Source organism: Colletotrichum truncatum (genome assembly GCF_014235925.2).
Source record: "Colletotrichum truncatum strain CMES1059 chromosome Unknown Contig_0002, whole genome shotgun sequence".
Classification (NCBI taxonomy): domain Eukaryota; kingdom Fungi; phylum Ascomycota; class Sordariomycetes; order Glomerellales; family Glomerellaceae; genus Colletotrichum; species Colletotrichum truncatum.
In genome coordinates this window covers 4,092,999-4,111,774 of record NW_027222399.1, presented here as the reverse complement: position 1 = coordinate 4,111,774, position 18,776 = coordinate 4,092,999, and the positions used below count along the sequence as shown (strand labels likewise).

General features: G+C 49.5%; 8 protein-coding genes across 8 annotated transcripts; 5 read left to right on the top strand and 3 right to left on the bottom strand.

Annotated features, from left to right (window-relative positions):
• Positions 1–681: 681 nt before the first annotated feature.
• Positions 682–2,394, bottom strand: CTRU02_204060 (cytochrome p450; the record flags this gene model as incomplete). The annotated part of the gene is made up of 1 exon (XM_036731890.1): positions 682–2,394. One exon carries the CDS (start codon positions 2,392–2,394, stop codon positions 682–684), a length of 1,713 nt encoding a protein of 570 aa, XP_036576450.1.
• A 2,993-nt stretch (positions 2,395–5,387) lies between these two features.
• On the bottom strand, positions 5,388–6,443 carry CTRU02_204059 (tetraspanin tsp3; the record flags this gene model as incomplete). Its single annotated transcript, XM_036731889.1, has 3 exons — positions 5,388–5,696; positions 5,760–6,260; positions 6,387–6,443. The coding sequence occupies 3 exons, from the start codon at positions 6,441–6,443 to the stop codon at positions 5,388–5,390; spliced, it is 867 nt and encodes a 288-aa protein (XP_036576449.1).
• Positions 6,444–9,295: 2,852 nt separating this feature from the next.
• On the top strand, positions 9,296–11,029 carry CTRU02_204058 (1-phosphatidylinositol-bisphosphate phosphodiesterase gamma 2; the record flags this gene model as incomplete). Its single annotated transcript, XM_036731888.1, has 1 exon — positions 9,296–11,029. The coding sequence occupies one exon, from the start codon at positions 9,296–9,298 to the stop codon at positions 11,027–11,029; it is 1,734 nt and encodes a 577-aa protein (XP_036576448.1).
• A 451-nt stretch (positions 11,030–11,480) lies between these two features.
• On the top strand, positions 11,481–11,840 carry CTRU02_204057 (uncharacterized protein; the record flags this gene model as incomplete). The annotated part of the gene is made up of 1 exon (XM_036731887.1): positions 11,481–11,840. One exon carries the CDS (start codon positions 11,481–11,483, stop codon positions 11,838–11,840), a length of 360 nt encoding a protein of 119 aa, XP_036576447.1.
• An 802-nt stretch (positions 11,841–12,642) lies between these two features.
• On the top strand, positions 12,643–13,044 carry CTRU02_204056 (uncharacterized protein; the record flags this gene model as incomplete). Its single annotated transcript, XM_036731886.1, has 1 exon — positions 12,643–13,044. One exon carries the CDS (start codon positions 12,643–12,645, stop codon positions 13,042–13,044), a length of 402 nt encoding a protein of 133 aa, XP_036576446.1.
• Positions 13,045–13,840: 796 nt separating this feature from the next.
• CTRU02_204055 (uncharacterized protein) lies at positions 13,841–14,449 on the top strand (the record flags this gene model as incomplete). The annotated part of the gene is made up of 2 exons (XM_070204310.1): positions 13,841–14,232; positions 14,305–14,449. 2 exons carry the CDS (start codon positions 13,841–13,843, stop codon positions 14,447–14,449), a joined length of 537 nt encoding a protein of 178 aa, XP_070062073.1.
• Positions 14,450–14,670: 221 nt separating this feature from the next.
• On the bottom strand, positions 14,671–16,212 carry CTRU02_204054 (uncharacterized protein; the record flags this gene model as incomplete). The annotated part of the gene is made up of 1 exon (XM_036731884.1): positions 14,671–16,212. One exon carries the CDS (start codon positions 16,210–16,212, stop codon positions 14,671–14,673), a length of 1,542 nt encoding a protein of 513 aa, XP_036576444.1.
• A 588-nt stretch (positions 16,213–16,800) lies between these two features.
• Positions 16,801–18,469, top strand: CTRU02_204053 (FAD dependent oxidoreductase superfamily protein; the record flags this gene model as incomplete). Its single annotated transcript, XM_036731883.1, has 3 exons — positions 16,801–16,855; positions 16,908–17,497; positions 17,552–18,469. The coding sequence occupies 3 exons, from the start codon at positions 16,801–16,803 to the stop codon at positions 18,467–18,469; spliced, it is 1,563 nt and encodes a 520-aa protein (XP_036576443.1).
• Between the last annotated feature and the right edge of the window lie 307 nt (positions 18,470–18,776).

Sequence of the window (18,776 nt, the reverse complement as noted above, 5' to 3'; positions counted from 1 at the left end):
TGCAGTGCTAGGTTTTCTCAAGAGCATCTGACCAGATTTGAAGTTCGACGTATTATTGCATAGTTATTTTTATGTTTTTTTTATTAGATGATAATGATAAGACGCTTTTTGATGATGAGATTGAGATGTCTTGGGTTGAGTGTTTTTGATAAATGTATTTTATGTGTATGAAGTTATGAGATTGGTTATTTTTCATAGGATTGTTTTGGCTCGAGTGAAGGATGCGTGCTTCTACCTGCTTGGTGTTGCACATTTATATTGAGATTACTAAGCACTTGCACCCCAGTGTAGGAGTGATGATTTGTCGCCCTGTTCATCTCATGTCCAATGTATCCATCATTTTCTCCCAGATTAATGCAGCCATGCTGGCTGGGGTGACCGGCGGGGTTAGGTGGTTGTGCCTGACAGAGGATGCTGCTACCAACTTGGCGTATCTCCCGTCTCAAATATCACTGACCTCGGTATTTACTACAAAATGAAAAATGAAGAAGAAAAAAAAAAAAAAAAAAAAAAAGCATTTGTAGTCATGTTATAGCTATGATAATCCTCCTAGTATATACATCAATGGCCTACATTGAGTCTGAAGGATAAAATTGAAGCCACGCATCCCTAACTTCTCCAAACTCGCATCCCACTCTTCATGCCCGTGATATCCATACACAGCTAAACCACCCGGGAAATTTACTGAAAACCTTTGGAAACTGCAACCTGTTCCATAATCTTGCCCAAATCGAAATCCGCCTCTTCAAAGTCTTTCTGGACCACCCTCTCAACCCACTCGCCTCTCGGCCTGAAAACGGCCTCAAAAGGCGACGGTCCGATAATGATGCCATGCGTCGGCATAGCCATCTCATCAATGATCTTTCTCCTTGTCGTGTTCGGTACAAAGGGTGCTTCCATGTCAAAAGCCCAGAGGAGGCGCGCCACCATGATCCAAAGTGCATCCCGCGCAACGTGTCTCCCCGGGCATGTTCTTCTCCCGTGCCCAAAGACCACGGTTGGCAAGTCATCTCGCTCCATCCAGCGCTCCGGTCTAAATTCATCGGCATCAGCACCGAAAGCGGCCTTATCTCTTGCCATTGCCCATTGAGAGATGATCATGATGGAGTTCTTGGGGATCCTGTATCCATTGTATTCATCTTCCTCCGTGGAGCTGTGTTCGAGCCCCGTAGGAAGAATCGGGCGCCAGCGGAAGACTTCGTCGATGATAGCGTCGATATAAACCATTTGCGCACGGTCTTCGTACATCGGTAAGCGGTCGTGGCCAACGACTTCATCCAGTATGGATTGAGCTTTTCGAATAACCTGCGGATGGTTGATCATCATGACGACGAGCCAGCATAGGAAGCTGGGGCTCGTGTCACTGTTGGCGATGAAAAGGGCTCCAAGCACCCATGCTACTTCTGTCTCGCTCATGTCGGGGTCCAGGCGCTTCGCGCTATCGAGAATCTGTTTCGACAGATTGTACCCGGGTTGCTCCAAAGCGTTGTGCAAGTTCTTGAGGTGAAATTCCTTTTCGATTTCGAACAGGGGCTCAGCGACCCGTTTCCAAGGAGAGATGACGTGAGGAATGTGCTTCAGAAAAGGGAAGATGTCGACTAGTGTGATCTTTTCAATAATATTTAGGGTCGGGCAAGTATTGAAAAAGTCCATTTTGGCGTCAGAGTCAGGGTCTCCCTTGACAAGGCGTCTGCCAAACATGATGGCGTTCATGCTGCTTCCTGCAGCCCGTTGGAAGTGCAAACGGGGGTCCTGCGGTTTTGTTTCTTGCTCTACTGACTCTTGCAACGATCCAATTGTCTTTTCATTAGGTTTAGAGTCGAACTTCGAGTCTTGAATCATGTCGTGGAGGAGCTCAAGAGACTCAAGCTTGTGGATGGGCTGGTAAACATTTGCAGATCGCGGGTTCAGTCCGGGAACATGCAGCCTTTGGTGCAAGCGTGTTCGAGAGTCGTACTGGCGAAAAGCCATGTTGTAACCCTTTGCAAGTAACTCGCCACCAATGACACTCAACGGGCGTCCGGCATATTTGGAGGCGCGCTTGTTGATGAGATCGTGCGCGGCCTCTACCGTCGTCAAAACGATGATTGGATTTCCAAACACATTCAGGTAGACGACTGGGCCGTAGTCGAGCTTCCACAGGTAATGAACGATCCAACGCAGACGATCCGGGTTGTTGAACATGTTCCCAATGAGAGGTAGACGAGGAGGGCCTGGGGGGAGAGGCAGGTTCGCATACTTGGAAGATTTCGCATTTTTGGCGTAGAACAAATAGGAGGCCAAAAGGCCGAAAATGACAAGAAGAGTTGATTGTGAGCCGATGGTTGTGACCAGACCTTGTTGAGTGTGAGGATCGGGTCTCACCCCGGTCACGTTAGCCAGCGTTGAATTCATTATGAGTTGAGATGAGTCGACTGAGGCGAATTCAGTGTCTTGCAAGACAAAAGGGATCGAGCTCGAACCTCAGTTAAAAGAGAGTACATTCATAACGAAACGAGTGAGCAAAAAAATACCAACAATATATACAAGATGAGGTGCACCTTGAAGAAGAGGGGAAGAATTGACTACTTCCTTTTTCCTAAAACTCGTCGGCCGATTCAAGCCATAAATCCTGCCGAACGGGAACCAAATAGGGTAAGCACACGGATATCTCATGCAAGATGTGCTGCAGTCTTGGACACGGGTGTGTTACCCGCTCCCGCTCAACGCCGTTGGTGACACCCGTAATCCTTGGCCTGCATGTGAAACTAGACCAATCAAAGTAATCACACAACTCCTCATTGGTTCTCTAACCGTTGGTGAAGAGGGCGCACTCTATGAGATGATTATCAAGCTGCCAACTTTGGCCTCCTGCTTATTTCTGCCTGCATGAGAACTCCGCTGGGTGCGCCAACGTGATTGGAGATCACTGTGATATCGGTGACTCCTGCCGCGAAATCTGTCTTGGAGCAACAGGACCAACACGCTTCGATATTCCAGATTGGTTTTATTTTTTTGGCTGCCCGATGACTCTGCACCCTTCATGCCTAACATCAGGCCATTAGACGCCACCCCACGGGTTTCCTGGATGCGTCTATCAACGCCAGCAATCATTGACGATTCAAGGTTGCCGCTCATGTCCTGCAACCCCTACCACTCGAATGTCTTCTCGGGCAATTCAGCATGCGGCCTGATGTCTTGTGTGGGCCAGATGAGGTGCATCTGCCACGCGATATTCGGTCCGGCAACATCCGCTCTGAATCAGCTTCCCCCCGCCAAAGACTCTCACATGTGAAAGTCCCATGGACTTCGATATTGGAGTGAAATCAGACGGTTCGAGCACGCTTCTTGAGGCTGTGTGGAACTCATGCATGACTTTCTAGCCGGGGCCTATCATTGTCTGTTCGCCAAGCATGTGAGGGGCTTCATGGTATAACCTATACCGTATGCGGTGTTGTTGGATCTGAACCAGGAGAGCGGTGCCAGTTTTGGTTTACTACTCCATCTCCGAGGGTACGGCCAGGATGTTTCGTTGGTGGCAAGATGGGCACGGCACCCTTTAGTACGCAAAGAAATTTCTCTGCTGGATTCTCTTTACTTTACAATCAATTGAGATTTGTCTGTCACCGGCGTACTAGTAAAAGTCTTTCTACCTATTAGCAATCTGGCCCTCTACCTTTGCCCCTTTCTCGGCTGCTTCGATATGTGGGCCAACAGTTTTCGCGGCCCCAACACGTTTACGCGGTCTTGGGAGTTAACTGTTTTCGGCAAGGTACAAAATCGTATTTTTATGAGAGGTAGCTTACAGGGTTAGCAGACCTATTATCGTTTAACGAACTCGAAAGGGCAGCTGTTGCGTCGGCAGGCAGCCATTGTTCGATTCCATCTCTTCTCAGCGTTCGCGCATCCAACAAACCTTCGCCATGGAACAGATGTCAACAGTCACTTAGAGTTAGCAATTTTACAAATAATTTAAAACTTAAAAGCTCATTGTTAAACCGAATTCCAGCTCAGTTCACAGTTTTGTCATGTAAGATTCAGCAGTTGTGCGTGTTGCCCAGCATGAAGCTATTCTTCGTTGCCAGCTCTGAGCCAGATTACCTTCAAGGACTCGCGCAGTCTACCGGATTTATGGATAGATGAATGAACGAATGATGTCTATGAGTGTAGTCAATAGTACGATGCATTCCCCTGGCTCTAAGCCGGAATGCACTGATTGATGCTTAAGTGATGTGGCTGCTGTTTTACGTTGTCTGGCGAGACATGTTCTTCTACGAATGTTTCTTTGGCTATACTCAGTTGGGATTGCGTGACTCCCAGTCATATTTCATGTAAGCAAGGAGTTTCCTGGCACTGACCTATATATATGAAGGCTGGGGGACTATAAGGCCGGATGCCTGTGGTTCAGGTAAGATATGACTATGTAAAGGGCTCTCATCTGTCATCATTGGGAAATTATTGACGCATGTTAGTCCAAGTCAAGTGAAGCTTTAATACCAATTCTAACGAGACACAGCGACATACTTATTGATTGCCAGTAATTGCTTGTCATGGCTTACAACGGTCCGTCCTCATAAGACAGGACGTCCAAATCATTAAGGCTACAGTAACATAGACCCCCGCGGTCCGTCCAGCCCCCGGCTTGTACGAAATAAATCGTCTCTACCTGACTTTCTTTTTACAAACCTCGTCACATGTTCGCCACAGTGTCCGGCACAAAGATGAATCTCAGTAACGTAACAATGCTGTTCCCGGATTCCACCATATCTTCAGAAGACCTAACAACTATTCGCCAACAACTTTAAAGAAATCACTGCAAAAATCAGCGTCCATGTCGCCAGTCAACCCATCCCAAGTTGACCATCTGAAGGCACGGTACTCGGTACCATCCTAACTCACATGCACGTTTGTCAAACCCGCACCCACGATGAATGGAGAGTATGATTGGACGAACGGTGTATGTTGACTTAGACAGCGTTGCGGCCTAAACATACGTGCTTGTACGTCAATCTATGTAGCCTTATCTGGTAAGCCAACGTTTCTAGACTCCGAGACTTGAGCCATAAAACTTCCAAGTCAATGGAAACCCTCAAGATATTGTACATATTTGCAAAACCGGCTTACGAAATGGCGGTTCCTCCTGCCGGCAAAGCGCAGCTGACATCGTGACGTACAAACGAAAGATATAAACCAGACAATAGCATAGCTTTTCATCTACCAAAAAGACGAGATAAACAATTTGAGCCTGACTAAACGCCTCCGAAACAGTCAAGTTCCACCCCAAGTACTCCGATAGCAGACGTGTTAACTCCAGGCAACCTCTTGACTCGCAATGCAAATCCATATCAGATACAACGAATAACATTACCATATAGGCTGTAGACTCGGTCTTCTTCCTATACCTAAATCTATTCGGCGTCCCAAACATTTCTTAGTGAGGAGGGCTCGATGCGACCAGCAGTAGCGCGAGGCCTACCACGAGGTCCATCACCGGTGGTACCGTACTGGGGACTGAGGTCGCGGTAGGTTATGGGCACATCAGATTCATCGCCGCTGTCGGTTTGGACGGCGGCAACGGCGGCGGTGGCGGCAGCAGTCAGAAGAGGTCGAGTGCGCTCGCGTTCCTCAATGGGGCGTTCTGAAAGGTGTCGCCATCCCTGTGCCCACCAAGCATGCCTCCAGTTGCTAGCGCTCTGCACGAAGAGCAGAGTAAGAATCTTTGGCAGCAAAATTAGCCAAATTTGAGCAAGAATCAATCAAAAAGACGGAACAACACGTACCTGTAAACCACCTACGGCCAGAACAACCCCCAGGTCGATGGCCGAATTTCTGATTGTCGCCTGCCGCCATGGCCCGATACACGGGGTGTTGCGTCCATATCTTTGCGCACATTGAATGTCGCCAGTGAACGGCCAGGCACGGTCTTTTGGAGTGTTGAAGCCGCAGCAGTCAAAACTTTCTTGGATTTGTCGAATCGAGGCCTCGTCCTTCTGGGCAAACATTTGTTGCCATGTCGTGGATAACCCACAGTTGAGATAGACGCCGGGTACGGCGATTTGGAAAAACAAAACAGCGAACACAGTCGTCAAGATTCCTTGCAAGCTTTGGATAATTGTTGGCAGAAGCTGCTGGGCACGAGCTGGTGACTGGCTTGCGTTGAAGAGCAGACGAGGATAATAGAAGGCATTTGCCGCGCCGATTATGGGAAGTACGATGGCGAACAATCTTTGGTAGTGAGCAATGGGGATTGCTAAATACGCGCTCGATACGTGAATGACGCTATTTAGAAGTCAGCGTGGTGAAATTGGACCTAGGAGACTAATCTAGTGACGGTGTTGACTTGCATAGCGGTCGCGAGAAGTGCGAGGCAAATCTGTTGGTTCAGTTAACATATACATTAACATTATCTGGAGCCCAGTCTCATGTGAGCTCACCACGAGGTACACGATCCCTGGATTGACCATGTCGAAGGCCTGGACTGGTGAGATGTTGCACAAATTAGCAAGGACAGCGCAACAAGGTTGTTCGACGATATCGCGACGAGATGATCGTGATATTTTACATAGAAGCAGCCCGAATAAGAGGAAGAGGTGAAGTGGTGAGTTGGAAGTCGGCGGAGAAGAATGTGGCGTTGGGCGTTGTGTCTGCAGCTGCCGATCTCTATGATGGTGGGAGGGAATTGCCTGGGGCCCCAAAATCGAGCTTTCCTTAGCGGCACAGTAAACAACAGCAGCAGCAAGGAGCGCGCCAGCAGTCAACACACAGTCAGAGCTAGGAGAAGGTGCAGTAGCTTCACACGTCATTAGCAACCCTCCCCAGGCCCCCCAAGAAGCTTATTCCACCAAACCTGAGCACGCCATAGGCGGTTAAGTTCCTTGGCCACCTAGGAGGGACCTTGAGGACTCCTGCTGGAGGCCCCCCGACGCGCACGGTGGAATGCTGTTAAACCCCGCATGCTGTGCAACCGCACTGGGCGAAGGACGAAGCGTGTAACCTCCATCCTTTGCACTGTCGATCGCGATGCGATATGCTCTAGCCCGGTCGCATATGTGTTATCTTTCGTTGTGCCCCATGCACCCAGCCATTTCACCTATTGAATGCCGGGAAAAAAAAAAAAAAACGGGTGGCATGTTCTGTGCTACCGGTGATGTCTTTTTTGGCGGTGTGCTACTCTCCGCTTCCGGTTGAAACCAGCATAGAGTGTAAGCCGATAATGACGCCAGTGGCAGGGAGGGAGCCATCAACACGGATTTGACGACCTGCACCTTGCATGTTTGCCGTTTGTTCCTAACCACTGCCGCTGGGTTGACAGCCGTTGACGGACTTGAGTGAATGCAAGCTTGCAATCGTACGAACCTAGCTCAATCATAAAATCCGTACCAGCTTCCTTGTCCTGGCTCAGGAAATGAATGCGGTTCACATAACACTATTTGAGTAGTCGAGCGATGGCCGGAGCCGATAGAGACGTGAAGCACGTGTCCCAGCTTGCACTGAGCTGACTCAACAAGCCTTCTGGGAAGGTTCGCGATCGGATCAAAGACAGAGTCTACTTGGGAGATCCTCCATAGGCTCAGCGGGAAGAACCAAGTACCGTTGTAATTACACGTCGACGAAAAGGGTTACTTCGCGGTCCAGATCGATTTGTGAATGCCGGTCATTGTGCTCTTCCCTACCCTAAGCTTCGCTGCTGAAATCATCGTGCCCTGGGCCAATAAACGTATTCATAATTTTAGCACAATGTCCCGCGATGGCGGAGTATATTTTTCCAGCCAAATGTTTGTCCCATCTCACCGTCGGCAAAGCGTTGCGAGGCATGTGCAGCTTCGCTTTCTTGGATGGCTATGGCCAAGTCACGTCGTGCGATGCTTTCAGAATGACCAGAAAACGAAGGCAGAATCAAATTCTAGCGAATATTCCAAGAGAGCGCCGTTTTGCGTTCGGCTCGGATTCAAGTTGTAGGACATACAATCCTTATCGAATGGGTAGCCGCGAAAACTGATTTAGATAGATAACCTCAGAAGCCCGAGGCCATGAGGGATTTAATCGATCTGAAAACAGGCCAATCATAGACTGCTCAAACAAAGCTGTTTGAACCAACCATGTTATGGATTTCTCTCCTACTAGGACAACACCAAAGGCAGCATGCTGGCATTGGAAGGAACGGCATCTAAATAGCTGGCCGAGAATCAAAAGCTGCCGCAATTCAACGAGATGATGGGACCCACAAGGCTGAGGCGTCCTTGGGGGCCGTTCCGGCTAGGAGGAATGCCGAGCCGGTAGAAGATGGCCGAAGTGGAGATGATTTCTCGGAAGAGTCGGCCTGGGCCGCCTGGGATGTTGGTGAAGCTAGCACTTGGTCTTGGGGTGGCTTGCTTGGCTTGGACTAGGTAGGACGCTGATTGGGTTGAAGCAACGGAGCTGAACCAGGTTATCCGTACCAAGGAGGTAATTCATGATGGGGAGAGCAAAGCCATGCTGGGACGAACCTCTGCGGCTGAATCAAGCGAACTACGCAAAGCGGCGGGAAGCCTGCACTAGAACTGGATGGTAAAGCAGCAAAAACATGTCGTATTCCACTCGGGCCATTGCTGATGAACTCGGCCTGTCCGATTCTGAAATGACTGTGGAGAGAGTAGGTACTGTGTTAGGGCATCGTTTGCTGACATTCCTCAAACCGGACCTGGACCTGGACCGTTTTCGAGTATCTGTTCTCCTGGTAACTCGTTTAGGAATGTAATCCTAGAAATTGATACCGCCTGATGGAGGCTTGCGGTCGGTGGTAAGAGAATTCGAGGGGAGCATTTCCCATTTACGGATTTTGAATTCCTCAAAAGAGCAAAGAAGGAAGAGAGGCTGGCTGAGAATGGGGAGGGGTCCATTGGGTTCCATCTTACATAAGACTGCCTCTAACCCGAATAAGGCATGTGTGTGATCTATTATTGGTCAAAATCTAGTAGCTACCCATTTTATCTTCACAAAGCCCCGCCCCTTGAAGAACCCCTCCGTCAGGCTTTGTATTTTGAGAGAAGAAGGAACAGGAGAAGGAGCAGCTGAGGGGCACCTGCACCACCTCAGCTGCGACCTCGCGCGGCGTGCATCAGCCAAGATTGGCTGGCGTTGCCCACGTTTTTCCCCCCCATTGCCGTTTTGCTCTTCTCATCCTTTTTGTATCCATCATTGAGTCTGTCCATCTCATTCTGTCTCATTTCTGCTGCATCTCTCTCAATTCTCCATATATCTTGGTTCAGTGCCACAAAGCTAAGCACAGCCGGTGTGATACAACTGCCTTGCGCAAGTATCCGTACCTGTGCTCAACATGGCCTCTCTCATTACTTCCAAGCTCGCAAACTTCAACCCTTTCTCCAGATCTGCTCCTGAGGATGAGGAAGAGCTTGGCGAGAACACTGACAATACCACCCTCGCCGGTGGTGGCCACGCCGCTCGCGACACCGATCTCAAGCATCGTCTCCGCGTGAGTCGCGCAATCAAATCCTTCCTTGTCGAGCAGAAGGTTTTATCCGCGAGAGATGCCAACGTCGATTCCGATCACCCTACGCCCGCCCTACAGGCTCTCGTTGATAAGCCTCACATCAGTGTCCCGAAATACTTGACTGACAGGTCCCACCCGCTGCCCGAGTATTTCATCAGCTCCAGCCATAACACCTACCTCCTTGCCCATCAGCTTTATGGGAGCTCTTCGGCTGAGGCATACGAGGAGACCTTGCGCGCCGGCGCCCGCTGCGTCGAGATTGACGCTTGGGACAACTCTGATGACAAGAACGAACCCAAAGTCACCCACGGCTACACCCTCGTTTCCAACATCCCCTTCCGCGCTGTCTGTGAAACCATTCGTGATGTTGTTGACCAGGAGGCAAAGGACCCTAGACAAGCTGCTCCCATTCTCCTCTCTCTTGAGAACCACTGCGACCCTGAAGGCCAGTTGCGGCTCGTTCAAATTATGAAGGAAGTTTTTGGCGACAGGCTCTTGAGCAAAGAAGTACGAGAAAAAGGCCACGCAGAACAGGAGGGACAGTGCAGCCATGTGCGTCTAGAAGAATTAGGCGCCAAGATCGTTGTCATCGTCGAGTATCACTTCCCCGGCGAGTCTGACGACAGCAGCAGCTCAAGCTCCGATGACAGCAACGATGAAGACAAGAAGAACCACGACGCTTACAAGGCCAAGAAGAAGGCTGCTCCTGCAACCCTCATCATTCCCGAACTCGAAGAGCTCGGTGTCTACGCCCAGTCCGTCAAACCCGTTAACAACTCGTGGTACGAGGAAATCCTCAAAGACGGGCCCCACCACCACCTCATAAACGTCTCCGAGTCCGGTCTGGCCTCCCACATGCCCGAAGCCAGCGATAAGATCGCACGCCATAACGCTCACCACCTGATGCGCGTCTTTCCAAAGGGTACCCGAATCTCTTCAAAGAACCTTCACCCTGTCCCCTTCTGGGGCGTCGGCGCTCAAATCTGCGCTCTCAACTGGCAGACCTTTGGCGCCTCCATGCAGCTCAACGAGGCTCTTTTTAGTGGCTCTGAGGGCTTCATCCTCAAACCTGCCGCCCTTCGGCCTGGCGGCTCCGGCCATCTAGACTCGGGCGGCAAGAAGAAGTTGCGACTACACGTCGCTGGCGCCACAGACATTCCCATACCTTCGGGTCGCGACGACGACGAGCCCATCAAACCTTATCTCACATGCACCCTTGTTCATCCACACGACCTGCAGATGAACCCGCCCAAGCGAAAGACGGCGGGGTACAGGCAGCACAAACTCACAGGGTTCTTCCACAAGGGAGAGAACCCCCCGCCGACAGAGCCGCTGTGGGACGAGACGCTGGAGTGGGAGTACCAAGACAACGAAATGGTTTTTCTTCGCATGCTCATCAAGAGCGACGACAGCTTTGCCAAGAACCCGATGTTGGCTGTAGGCGCGGTGCGACTGATGTACACTGTGCCAGGCTGGGTTTTTATCCGGATGCTAGATCTGAAGGGCAGGGAGACAAGATGTTCTATTCTTGTAAGATTTGAGGTTGTCGATGCGGAATGAGTGCGCCGATGATACGTAAACGCTTTGATACCATATTTCACTGTTCATATTTATCGCTCTCCTAATGTTTCGTATGCGTAACTTGTAGGGCGGCTACTAGCATCACTCTGCCGTCTGGTGGCTCACCTTAGGCTTCTCTTTAATTCTCAGTTCATTCCTACGTGCGTTTGTATTTATTGGTGAACTAACGTTAAGTAATTCATACAACCTGGATAGCGAAGCACATTATTTTCCTAGTATCCAAACAACAAAACAACTGAATTTCCAAAGTTTCACGCGGCCACGGTACTAACACCAGCACCCAAATACAATAGCATTGACAGAGCATAAAGTCAGCATACGTAAAAGACGCAGAATCAGACTCCCGCAGCGCTTCAACAATGGACAAAATCAAAAGCAAAACACCAACACCTTCTCTCCTCACATCCTCCTCCTCACCCAAAAAGCAACCATGAAGTCGATCCTGCCCGTCGTATCCGTCACCCTCATCTCCCTTCTCGTCGCCGTCCTAGCAAGCTCCAAGCCTAAGCCCAAGTTCGACCCCGTCGACCCCGACGGCCTGCTGCCGATTCACAGCCTTCCCGGCTGCATCCGCTGGTGCATGAAGCACGAGACCTACACGGCATTGTGGTTCAACATCTGGACCATCACGCAGCGCGAGTGGTGCAGTCAAGAGCTGAACATCGTCAGACACCACTGGAGGCAAAAGAGGTTCGTCCCCTGCGCCAGGCAGAGGTGTCCCTGGGATGTGACGAACGCGACGGACATGAATGCCTGGCAGGACAGCTTTTGCCGGCCGTATTATGATTGAGGGATGCTAGCTATGGCTTCCGCTGTCCGAGAATCAGTCTTGATTGTGGGTTTTGTGAATTGGTTAGGGCTTCGGTGGGTGGTCCGTATGGGGATGTCGTGGCACTGGTGGAAACTACACGAGATTGGTGTTAAAACGGGATGACGAGCACAGGATCATGAGCTTTAGGGCTGGGTTATATGAATCCGAATGATATCTTCACCTCTTGGCTTTATATCAGAGATGCCTCTTATGTTAACTTGATTTGGGTGATAAAAGAAATACATCAAATATGTGTTTTGAAGTCGCAATGCTGGTTTGAGTATAGCAATAAGTAGATAACTAGCAAAAGGGAGCAACTATTGCAGCATTCAATTAATTTGGACACATCTTTGGTCTTGAAGGTCGTACTGAGCCGTTATGTCAGTTCCATCTTTTCATGTACACAAGCGAGACTAGTGGGATTGCCCGACCTTTTGATGTGGCGGGTGCGATCCTGATTGAGCACAATCACGCTGACAAGACATATTGTCTGGCACCTCTTCTACAAGGCAGCATAGCAATTCCAAATATACTTTCGCTCTCCGATTATTAGCCATGGAACTCATCAATGGAAAAGTTTGACCAATGTGGCGAGTCACTCAGGCTTCACTTGAGCCATGGTCGACCACAATACCTACACTGACAAATCCAGCATTTATATTACCTTATGCTCAAAACGAAATGCCCATCTCCTTTAAAAGCAAGGTTGTTCAACGTAACCTCTCCCCTTTCCTAAGCTTGAACAAATTACACACCAGTCAACTGTACCTCACCATCCAGCATGAAACCAAGCAGCATCCTCGCCACTACCGTGGCCTTCGCCCTGGCGGGAACCGCCTCGGCCGGTTCCCAGTTTGCCTATACGGACCCCGCCAGCATCCAGTCATACGAAGACTTGCCAGAGTGCTTCCGGCTGTGCTTCAAAATCAACCTCCAGGTCGAGCCGCCCATCGACATGAAGGAGAAGCTGAGGATATGCAGATGGAGAGGCTGGCACAAGGTCGCGCATCCGGCTATACATGCGAAGCACATGTGGGAGGACCAGGAATGCATTCATTACATGTGCAACCCTAGAGGCGTGAGAGATATGATGAGGACCGAGGTCATGAAGGCTTATTGCAAGGTATGGTCCCTCTTTCGTGCTCCGTCGACTCCGGAAGCCGGCGAGTTTGGCGGTTTCTGAACTAACTGGGTTGGCAGGTGCACAACTAGTCGAGCCTGATTGCTACATTCAGGGATTAGTTTTTGATGTAATAGCGGAGGCTAGGCTGGGTAGAAGATTGTTGGACCGTTTATTATGTCATCATTGTGAACATGTTCCTTTACCTTGGCTCTATAAAGGCATATACGTCGATTATTTAGGTTGCCTATATTGCTGGAACCGCAACCTTGGGGGTAGTTGTTCTGCTTCATGACGGTCAAGTCACACACCTTTCAAATTCGGCACGCCTGGAAACACGGTCATTTTGTGAGTCTAAAGTATATGCGGTTGTTTTCATTTGGCATCTTGTCAGTTGGATGTACATAATATAGAAGCATATGTCAACTGGCCACTTAAGCCAGTTCGTGTCAGTTAACGCAGCTCCGGACAATCGCTTTACTTGTCGCCTGCCATATGAGGCCGTCTTGATGAAAGACGATATTCAACCTTCATCATTACCGCTTGGTAAAAGTTGTGGCACGCTGTACAATCTCCGAGGTAGTAACAGACAACTGTTGCATTCCAGTACCTAATTTCTTGAGCTGGGTCAACCAAATATCTGCACCCACCCATTTAGGCTTTCCAGCCGCATTCCTGTCGTTGATATGTTTACCACTAAGTTCCCCAACCTGTGCCAAATCAATAATTACAAAACGCCTCAAATTTACACGGCCTAATTTAGCTACGCGAACCTCATCATTAAAATGACCGTCCTTCCCTTTCTTTACACCTTCAACCCGGCTCCTTACATCGTCTCACAGAACGCTCAGCCATCATGATGTTCCCAAGATTGTTTTCAATCGCACTTGCTGCTTGTGCCACTATCGCTCAGTGCAGGACAACACCAATCCCATACGATCATCCTGACTCCGTCTCATGCCTCTGCGAAGATGAGGCTTGGCACATAACAAGACGTTGGCTCAACGTGTTCTCGACGGGCGGTATCTCGAGCAAGGCGGAACTAGCCACGATCGTCACACCAGACGTCAAAAGCTACGACGACACATTCGGTCCTCCCACCATCGGAATCGATCAGCTCTGGGGCAACATCACGGCACCGGGCAACAGTACCACTACCAACGTGACGCAGACTCCGTCCTTCCTCTTGCATTCCTGTGACCAAATCGCATACAACTGGCTGTACACTGCCGTCACAACAGGCTACAACTCGTAAGTTTGCACAAGGAGCGTCTATTTGCTGTTTCTCTGTTCTTGTCACTGAGTTTGTTTTCCTCTACCAAGGACTGTGCCTCCTGGAACACCAGTCTCATTCACAGGCAACGACATAATTCGTATCGACTTGCGTACAAGGTTGATATCGAACGCTACCTCTGCTGGGCAATGGATCCTGCTTGCCAGGCAGCTTGGTGGTACTTGTACAGTCTAGTTCATCCTTGGCAAATTTGGCTCGTCGTGGCATCCTGTTTTAGGACATGAAGAAACAACATTCATGGTAATGCCAACTTTGTAACGAGTAGGTCTCTTTTTCATGAATTATTGTTCAATTTATGGCAAAAGGAACATCACAAAATGATAACATGCGGATATTAAACTTGAGATTTTCTTACTAGACCTCAAAAGACACAGAGAAGTGGTAAATGTTCACTCCTAATGCTGTATAAACTCCTTTACTTCGTAATTTCTCTTTGCATAACAGAACCAGAGTGTCGTAATCAAAATAGCAATGGCCGCTAAAACTGCCGATGCATAGTTCATCTGGCCCGCAACGGCAGGCAGGTAATATGGAAAGCAGTAGAATATCAGTGCCACTACCGACCAAGCAAGCATAACAAGATTCGCCAGAAAACCGAGTTTCGGATACCAGAATGGGCCATGCTGGAATTTAGATCGGCCTTGCATCAGTGCGAGAACTACGGGAATACTGTAGCTGATATACTGAAGCAGCAAGCCAGTAGAAATGAGAGAGTTGAAGGCAAGGTCAGAAGCCAGGTAAAGGCATCCGAAGACTGCGGTTCCAGAGGCAGAAAACACAAGCGACCAAATGGGAGTGTGCAAAGGGGAGGGCGCGATTTTGCTGAGATGCCGATGAAGCGGGAAGCCAGCTTCACGACTGATCGTCCAGGCCAAACGAGACTGCCATGTCTGAATCGACCAGACTGCACCGATGGTGGTGATCATGACTGGAACCCAAAGGCCGACTGCAGCTGCTTGGCTGCCTGTAATCCGGTAGAAGAGAGCTAGCGCCGAGTTGTCATCAGCGCCGTCAAGCGCCGGTATGTTTATGAGAACTGATGTGACCACCAACAGACCGGATACCAAGCCGACTATGATTGTCCAGATCAATGCCTTTGGAATATCAGTGCTGGGACGAGGCATTTCTTCCGCCAAATGGGTCGCAACATCAAGGCAAGAAAAGCTCCAGTTGGCCCCGTTCATGCCAATGATGAAAGCAATTCCGTTTTGCCACCCTGAAATGTTGATTTGTGTGACGAAAAAGTCCTTGGCGGAACTGCTCTCTTTTGACATGGCAAATAGGGTGATGAAAATCACGACAATGGTTGTACAGCTGAACAGTAGCATAGCCTTCGAGATTTTTGGCAGCGCCTTCTCGAAACTTGCCCCAAAAACGGTGACAATGTTAAGGAGTTGAAAACCAACGAATCCCATCCACCTCTTATATACGAAGCTGGGATCCAGCAGCGTTATGATACCGCAGATACCGACGGGAACGGAGAGGCATGCTGAAGATCCAGTAGCGACGGCCGCTAACCAGCTGATGACTGCTGTGATGTAAGACAGGAATCGCCTGTGCTTTGGTGGTGCTAGTCGATGAACCCAGATATACTGGCCACCTGGATGTGGCATGGCAGAGGCAAGCTCGGCAAGTGTCGTTGCTGTAGCCAAGCCGACGAGCGCCATTACAAGAAATCCCCAGAAGAATAAGGGAGAGCCTCCCATGGGTAAGGTGCTACCAAGGACCAAAATGAGTCCGATGGCAGTATTAGTTGTGCCATAGCCGATGCCAAGAGCAGACAAAGTCGTGAATGGCTTCATTGTCTGCACAGTAACATCTCCATTCATGACTGAGCCGCGCTCGACGACTTCGGCATCCGTTTTTTCTGGCATGGCTGATGCTTTCTTCGGGGTTACCGACGAAGATGTTCGGTTAGGTGAATGATGGCGATTCATCGTGATAAGCTCAGCATTAAGTGATGAGCAAGAGGTGGTAATGCACAGGAAAGAGACCGAGGTTGCCCCGTTGGGCGTAAGGAATGAGGAGATGATGTCTCTAGTTGAGGTGGGGTACGTGAACTGCAGGTTATATGTATTACCAAAATGATGGAAGACCTTATGTGTCGCCAAGCTGAAATCACAGCTTGATAGATTAGTTATCGTATTTGGATGGCTAGACCGATTGATAAATGTCCAGCTGTAGGATTATCTCGAGGGCGAGATAGCAACTTTGATGGGGTCGGACCCGGGATCCTGAGGAGATGAGATAGCACTGCGGGCAACGTATCCGCCAACAGTTCGCGTTCGCACAGAACTTCCGGATTGGGAAGGTTAGAGCGGCCCCAAGGTGCGGTCGGCGCCGGCTCAGACTAACGGCAGTACCTGGTGGTCCCCCGCATTACGGAATCACTCAGGTTGATGGAAAAGTGTGGTATGCATTCTTTGGTATCTAAATAGTCAGCTTGAAAGAAGGCAGATTTCCCTTTCAAATTACGTTGAACCATTAATCTTCTTGCTCTGAAAAGAGTGTATCTCAATGCTAAGATGAGTAAAGAAAACATTAGCCATGACTCGGACGAAGAGCTGTCTTCATACCTCAGTATGTTCCGCAAAACCATTGACCTTGTATTTCAACTAATTATTTTTTCCAGAAGACCCCGTCATGGCAAAGTTTCTCTTAGACGTTTCTAAGGCTATTTCGCAAGACCCTGGCTTGCCTCGTCCCAATCCCACGGTGTCTTCCTGGCAGGTTCCCGCACACCCTATCGCATCGATTCAGTCGCCCACACTACCGCAGCGGACGGATTTTGCCGTTATTGGTTCCGGAATCACTGGCTGCAGTGTCACTAAGACGCTCTTGGAGCACCACGCCGCCGGCGCATCTCATGTTACGGTTCTAGAGGCCCGAGACCTTGTCAGCGGAGCAACAGGTCGTAACGGCGGCCACCTTGTCACAGCATCCGGGCATACTTTCGGTCCGCTGGCGAAGAAGCATGGTATTGAGGCCGCGAAGCAAATCACTCGTTTTAGTATTCTCAACATCGACCATGTTATGAAGATGGTGAGAGAAATGGACCTGGACCTGCAAGAGCAGTGTGAGATTCGTAATGTTCGCAAGGTCATGGCTGTTGGGGATGAAGAAACATGGGCTGCAGCAAAATCCTCGGTTTTGGACTTTCAAAAGGCTGTTCCGGAGCATAAGAGCTATCATCGAATCATCGAGAAAGATGACGTACCGGAAGTAAGGCTTGCCTGGTAACTCTCAAACCCCCTAAATTTAACATTCAGTCTACAGAGGTGGAACATCAAGAACGCTTCGGGAGCCGTTGAGCACGAAGCTGGTGCCATCTGGCCCTACCGTCTACTCACGGGTATTTATGAGCGCCTGCTCAAGAAGCACCCTCAACGTCTCGCCATCGAAGCCAACACGCCAGTTTTGCATGTCGAATTCTGTCCTGAGTCTGACCCGCAGCACCCCTACAAGATTACCACAGCGCGGGGCACTATGCGTGCAAAGAAGGTCATTCATTGCACAAACGCATACGCATCACATTTGCTCCCACGCTTGGCGGGTCGTATCTATCCCTTCCGGGGTACCATGTCTGTGCAAAAGCCTGGGCCAAGTCTGCAAAATCTGGGAGGTTCGAGGTCTTGGAGCTTGTCCCATAAGTCTTCATTGGATGCGAAAACTGGCTTTTATGACACAGGTCTTTACTATCTTCAGCAGAATGCCTTGACTGGTAGAATCTGGATAGGCAACGAGACAGCGTATATGAAAGATATTCTAACTTCGGACGACACATATGTCCCTGATGAGGCAAGATTTGCTTTGTCTACGGTACTCCCAAAACTGTTTCTTGAAGGCTGGGGATCCAAGACCACGTCGGAGGTGGAAGCTATCTGGTCGGGAATCCAGGGACATACCGCAGATGGCTTGCCGATTGTTGGGCAGGTTCCCGACTCCATCCTAGGAAATGCCAACGACAATGGGCAATGGATTGCGGCCGGGTTCAACGGCTATGGAATGGACAAATGCTGGCTTACAGGAGAGGCTTTGGTCCGAATGATTTTTGGAGAAGATGTTAGCGATTGGTTTCCTCAAGCTTTTCTTGTAACGGATGAGCGGCTGGGAACTGAGCTTACTTCTGATAAAACACTACTCAAGTTTGCCCAGATTGCGCTTCCAGGAGGTGTCAGGAGAGAAAAGCTTTGATGATTAGTCCAGAAGAGGTAGCACAGCTTCAATAAGACTGCATCTTTCTCGAAAAGTACGGAAACACCTCTTTCGATAGTGACCAGCAGCAGTGATAACACCTGAGTTGACAAAAATGTTTTCTCCTTACCCTCCTGCTCACCCAGGTATAGCTACTTACCTATAGCAAAGTAATGCCTCAGGTGAGCAGGGTGAGCAGAGTAAGCGGGCAAGGCATAACCACCAATGATACTACTATGTTGGTGTAAGCGCTAATCATAAATTGATTACAGCACTTTTCCTCTGCAGGCATTGTGTAACTAAGAGT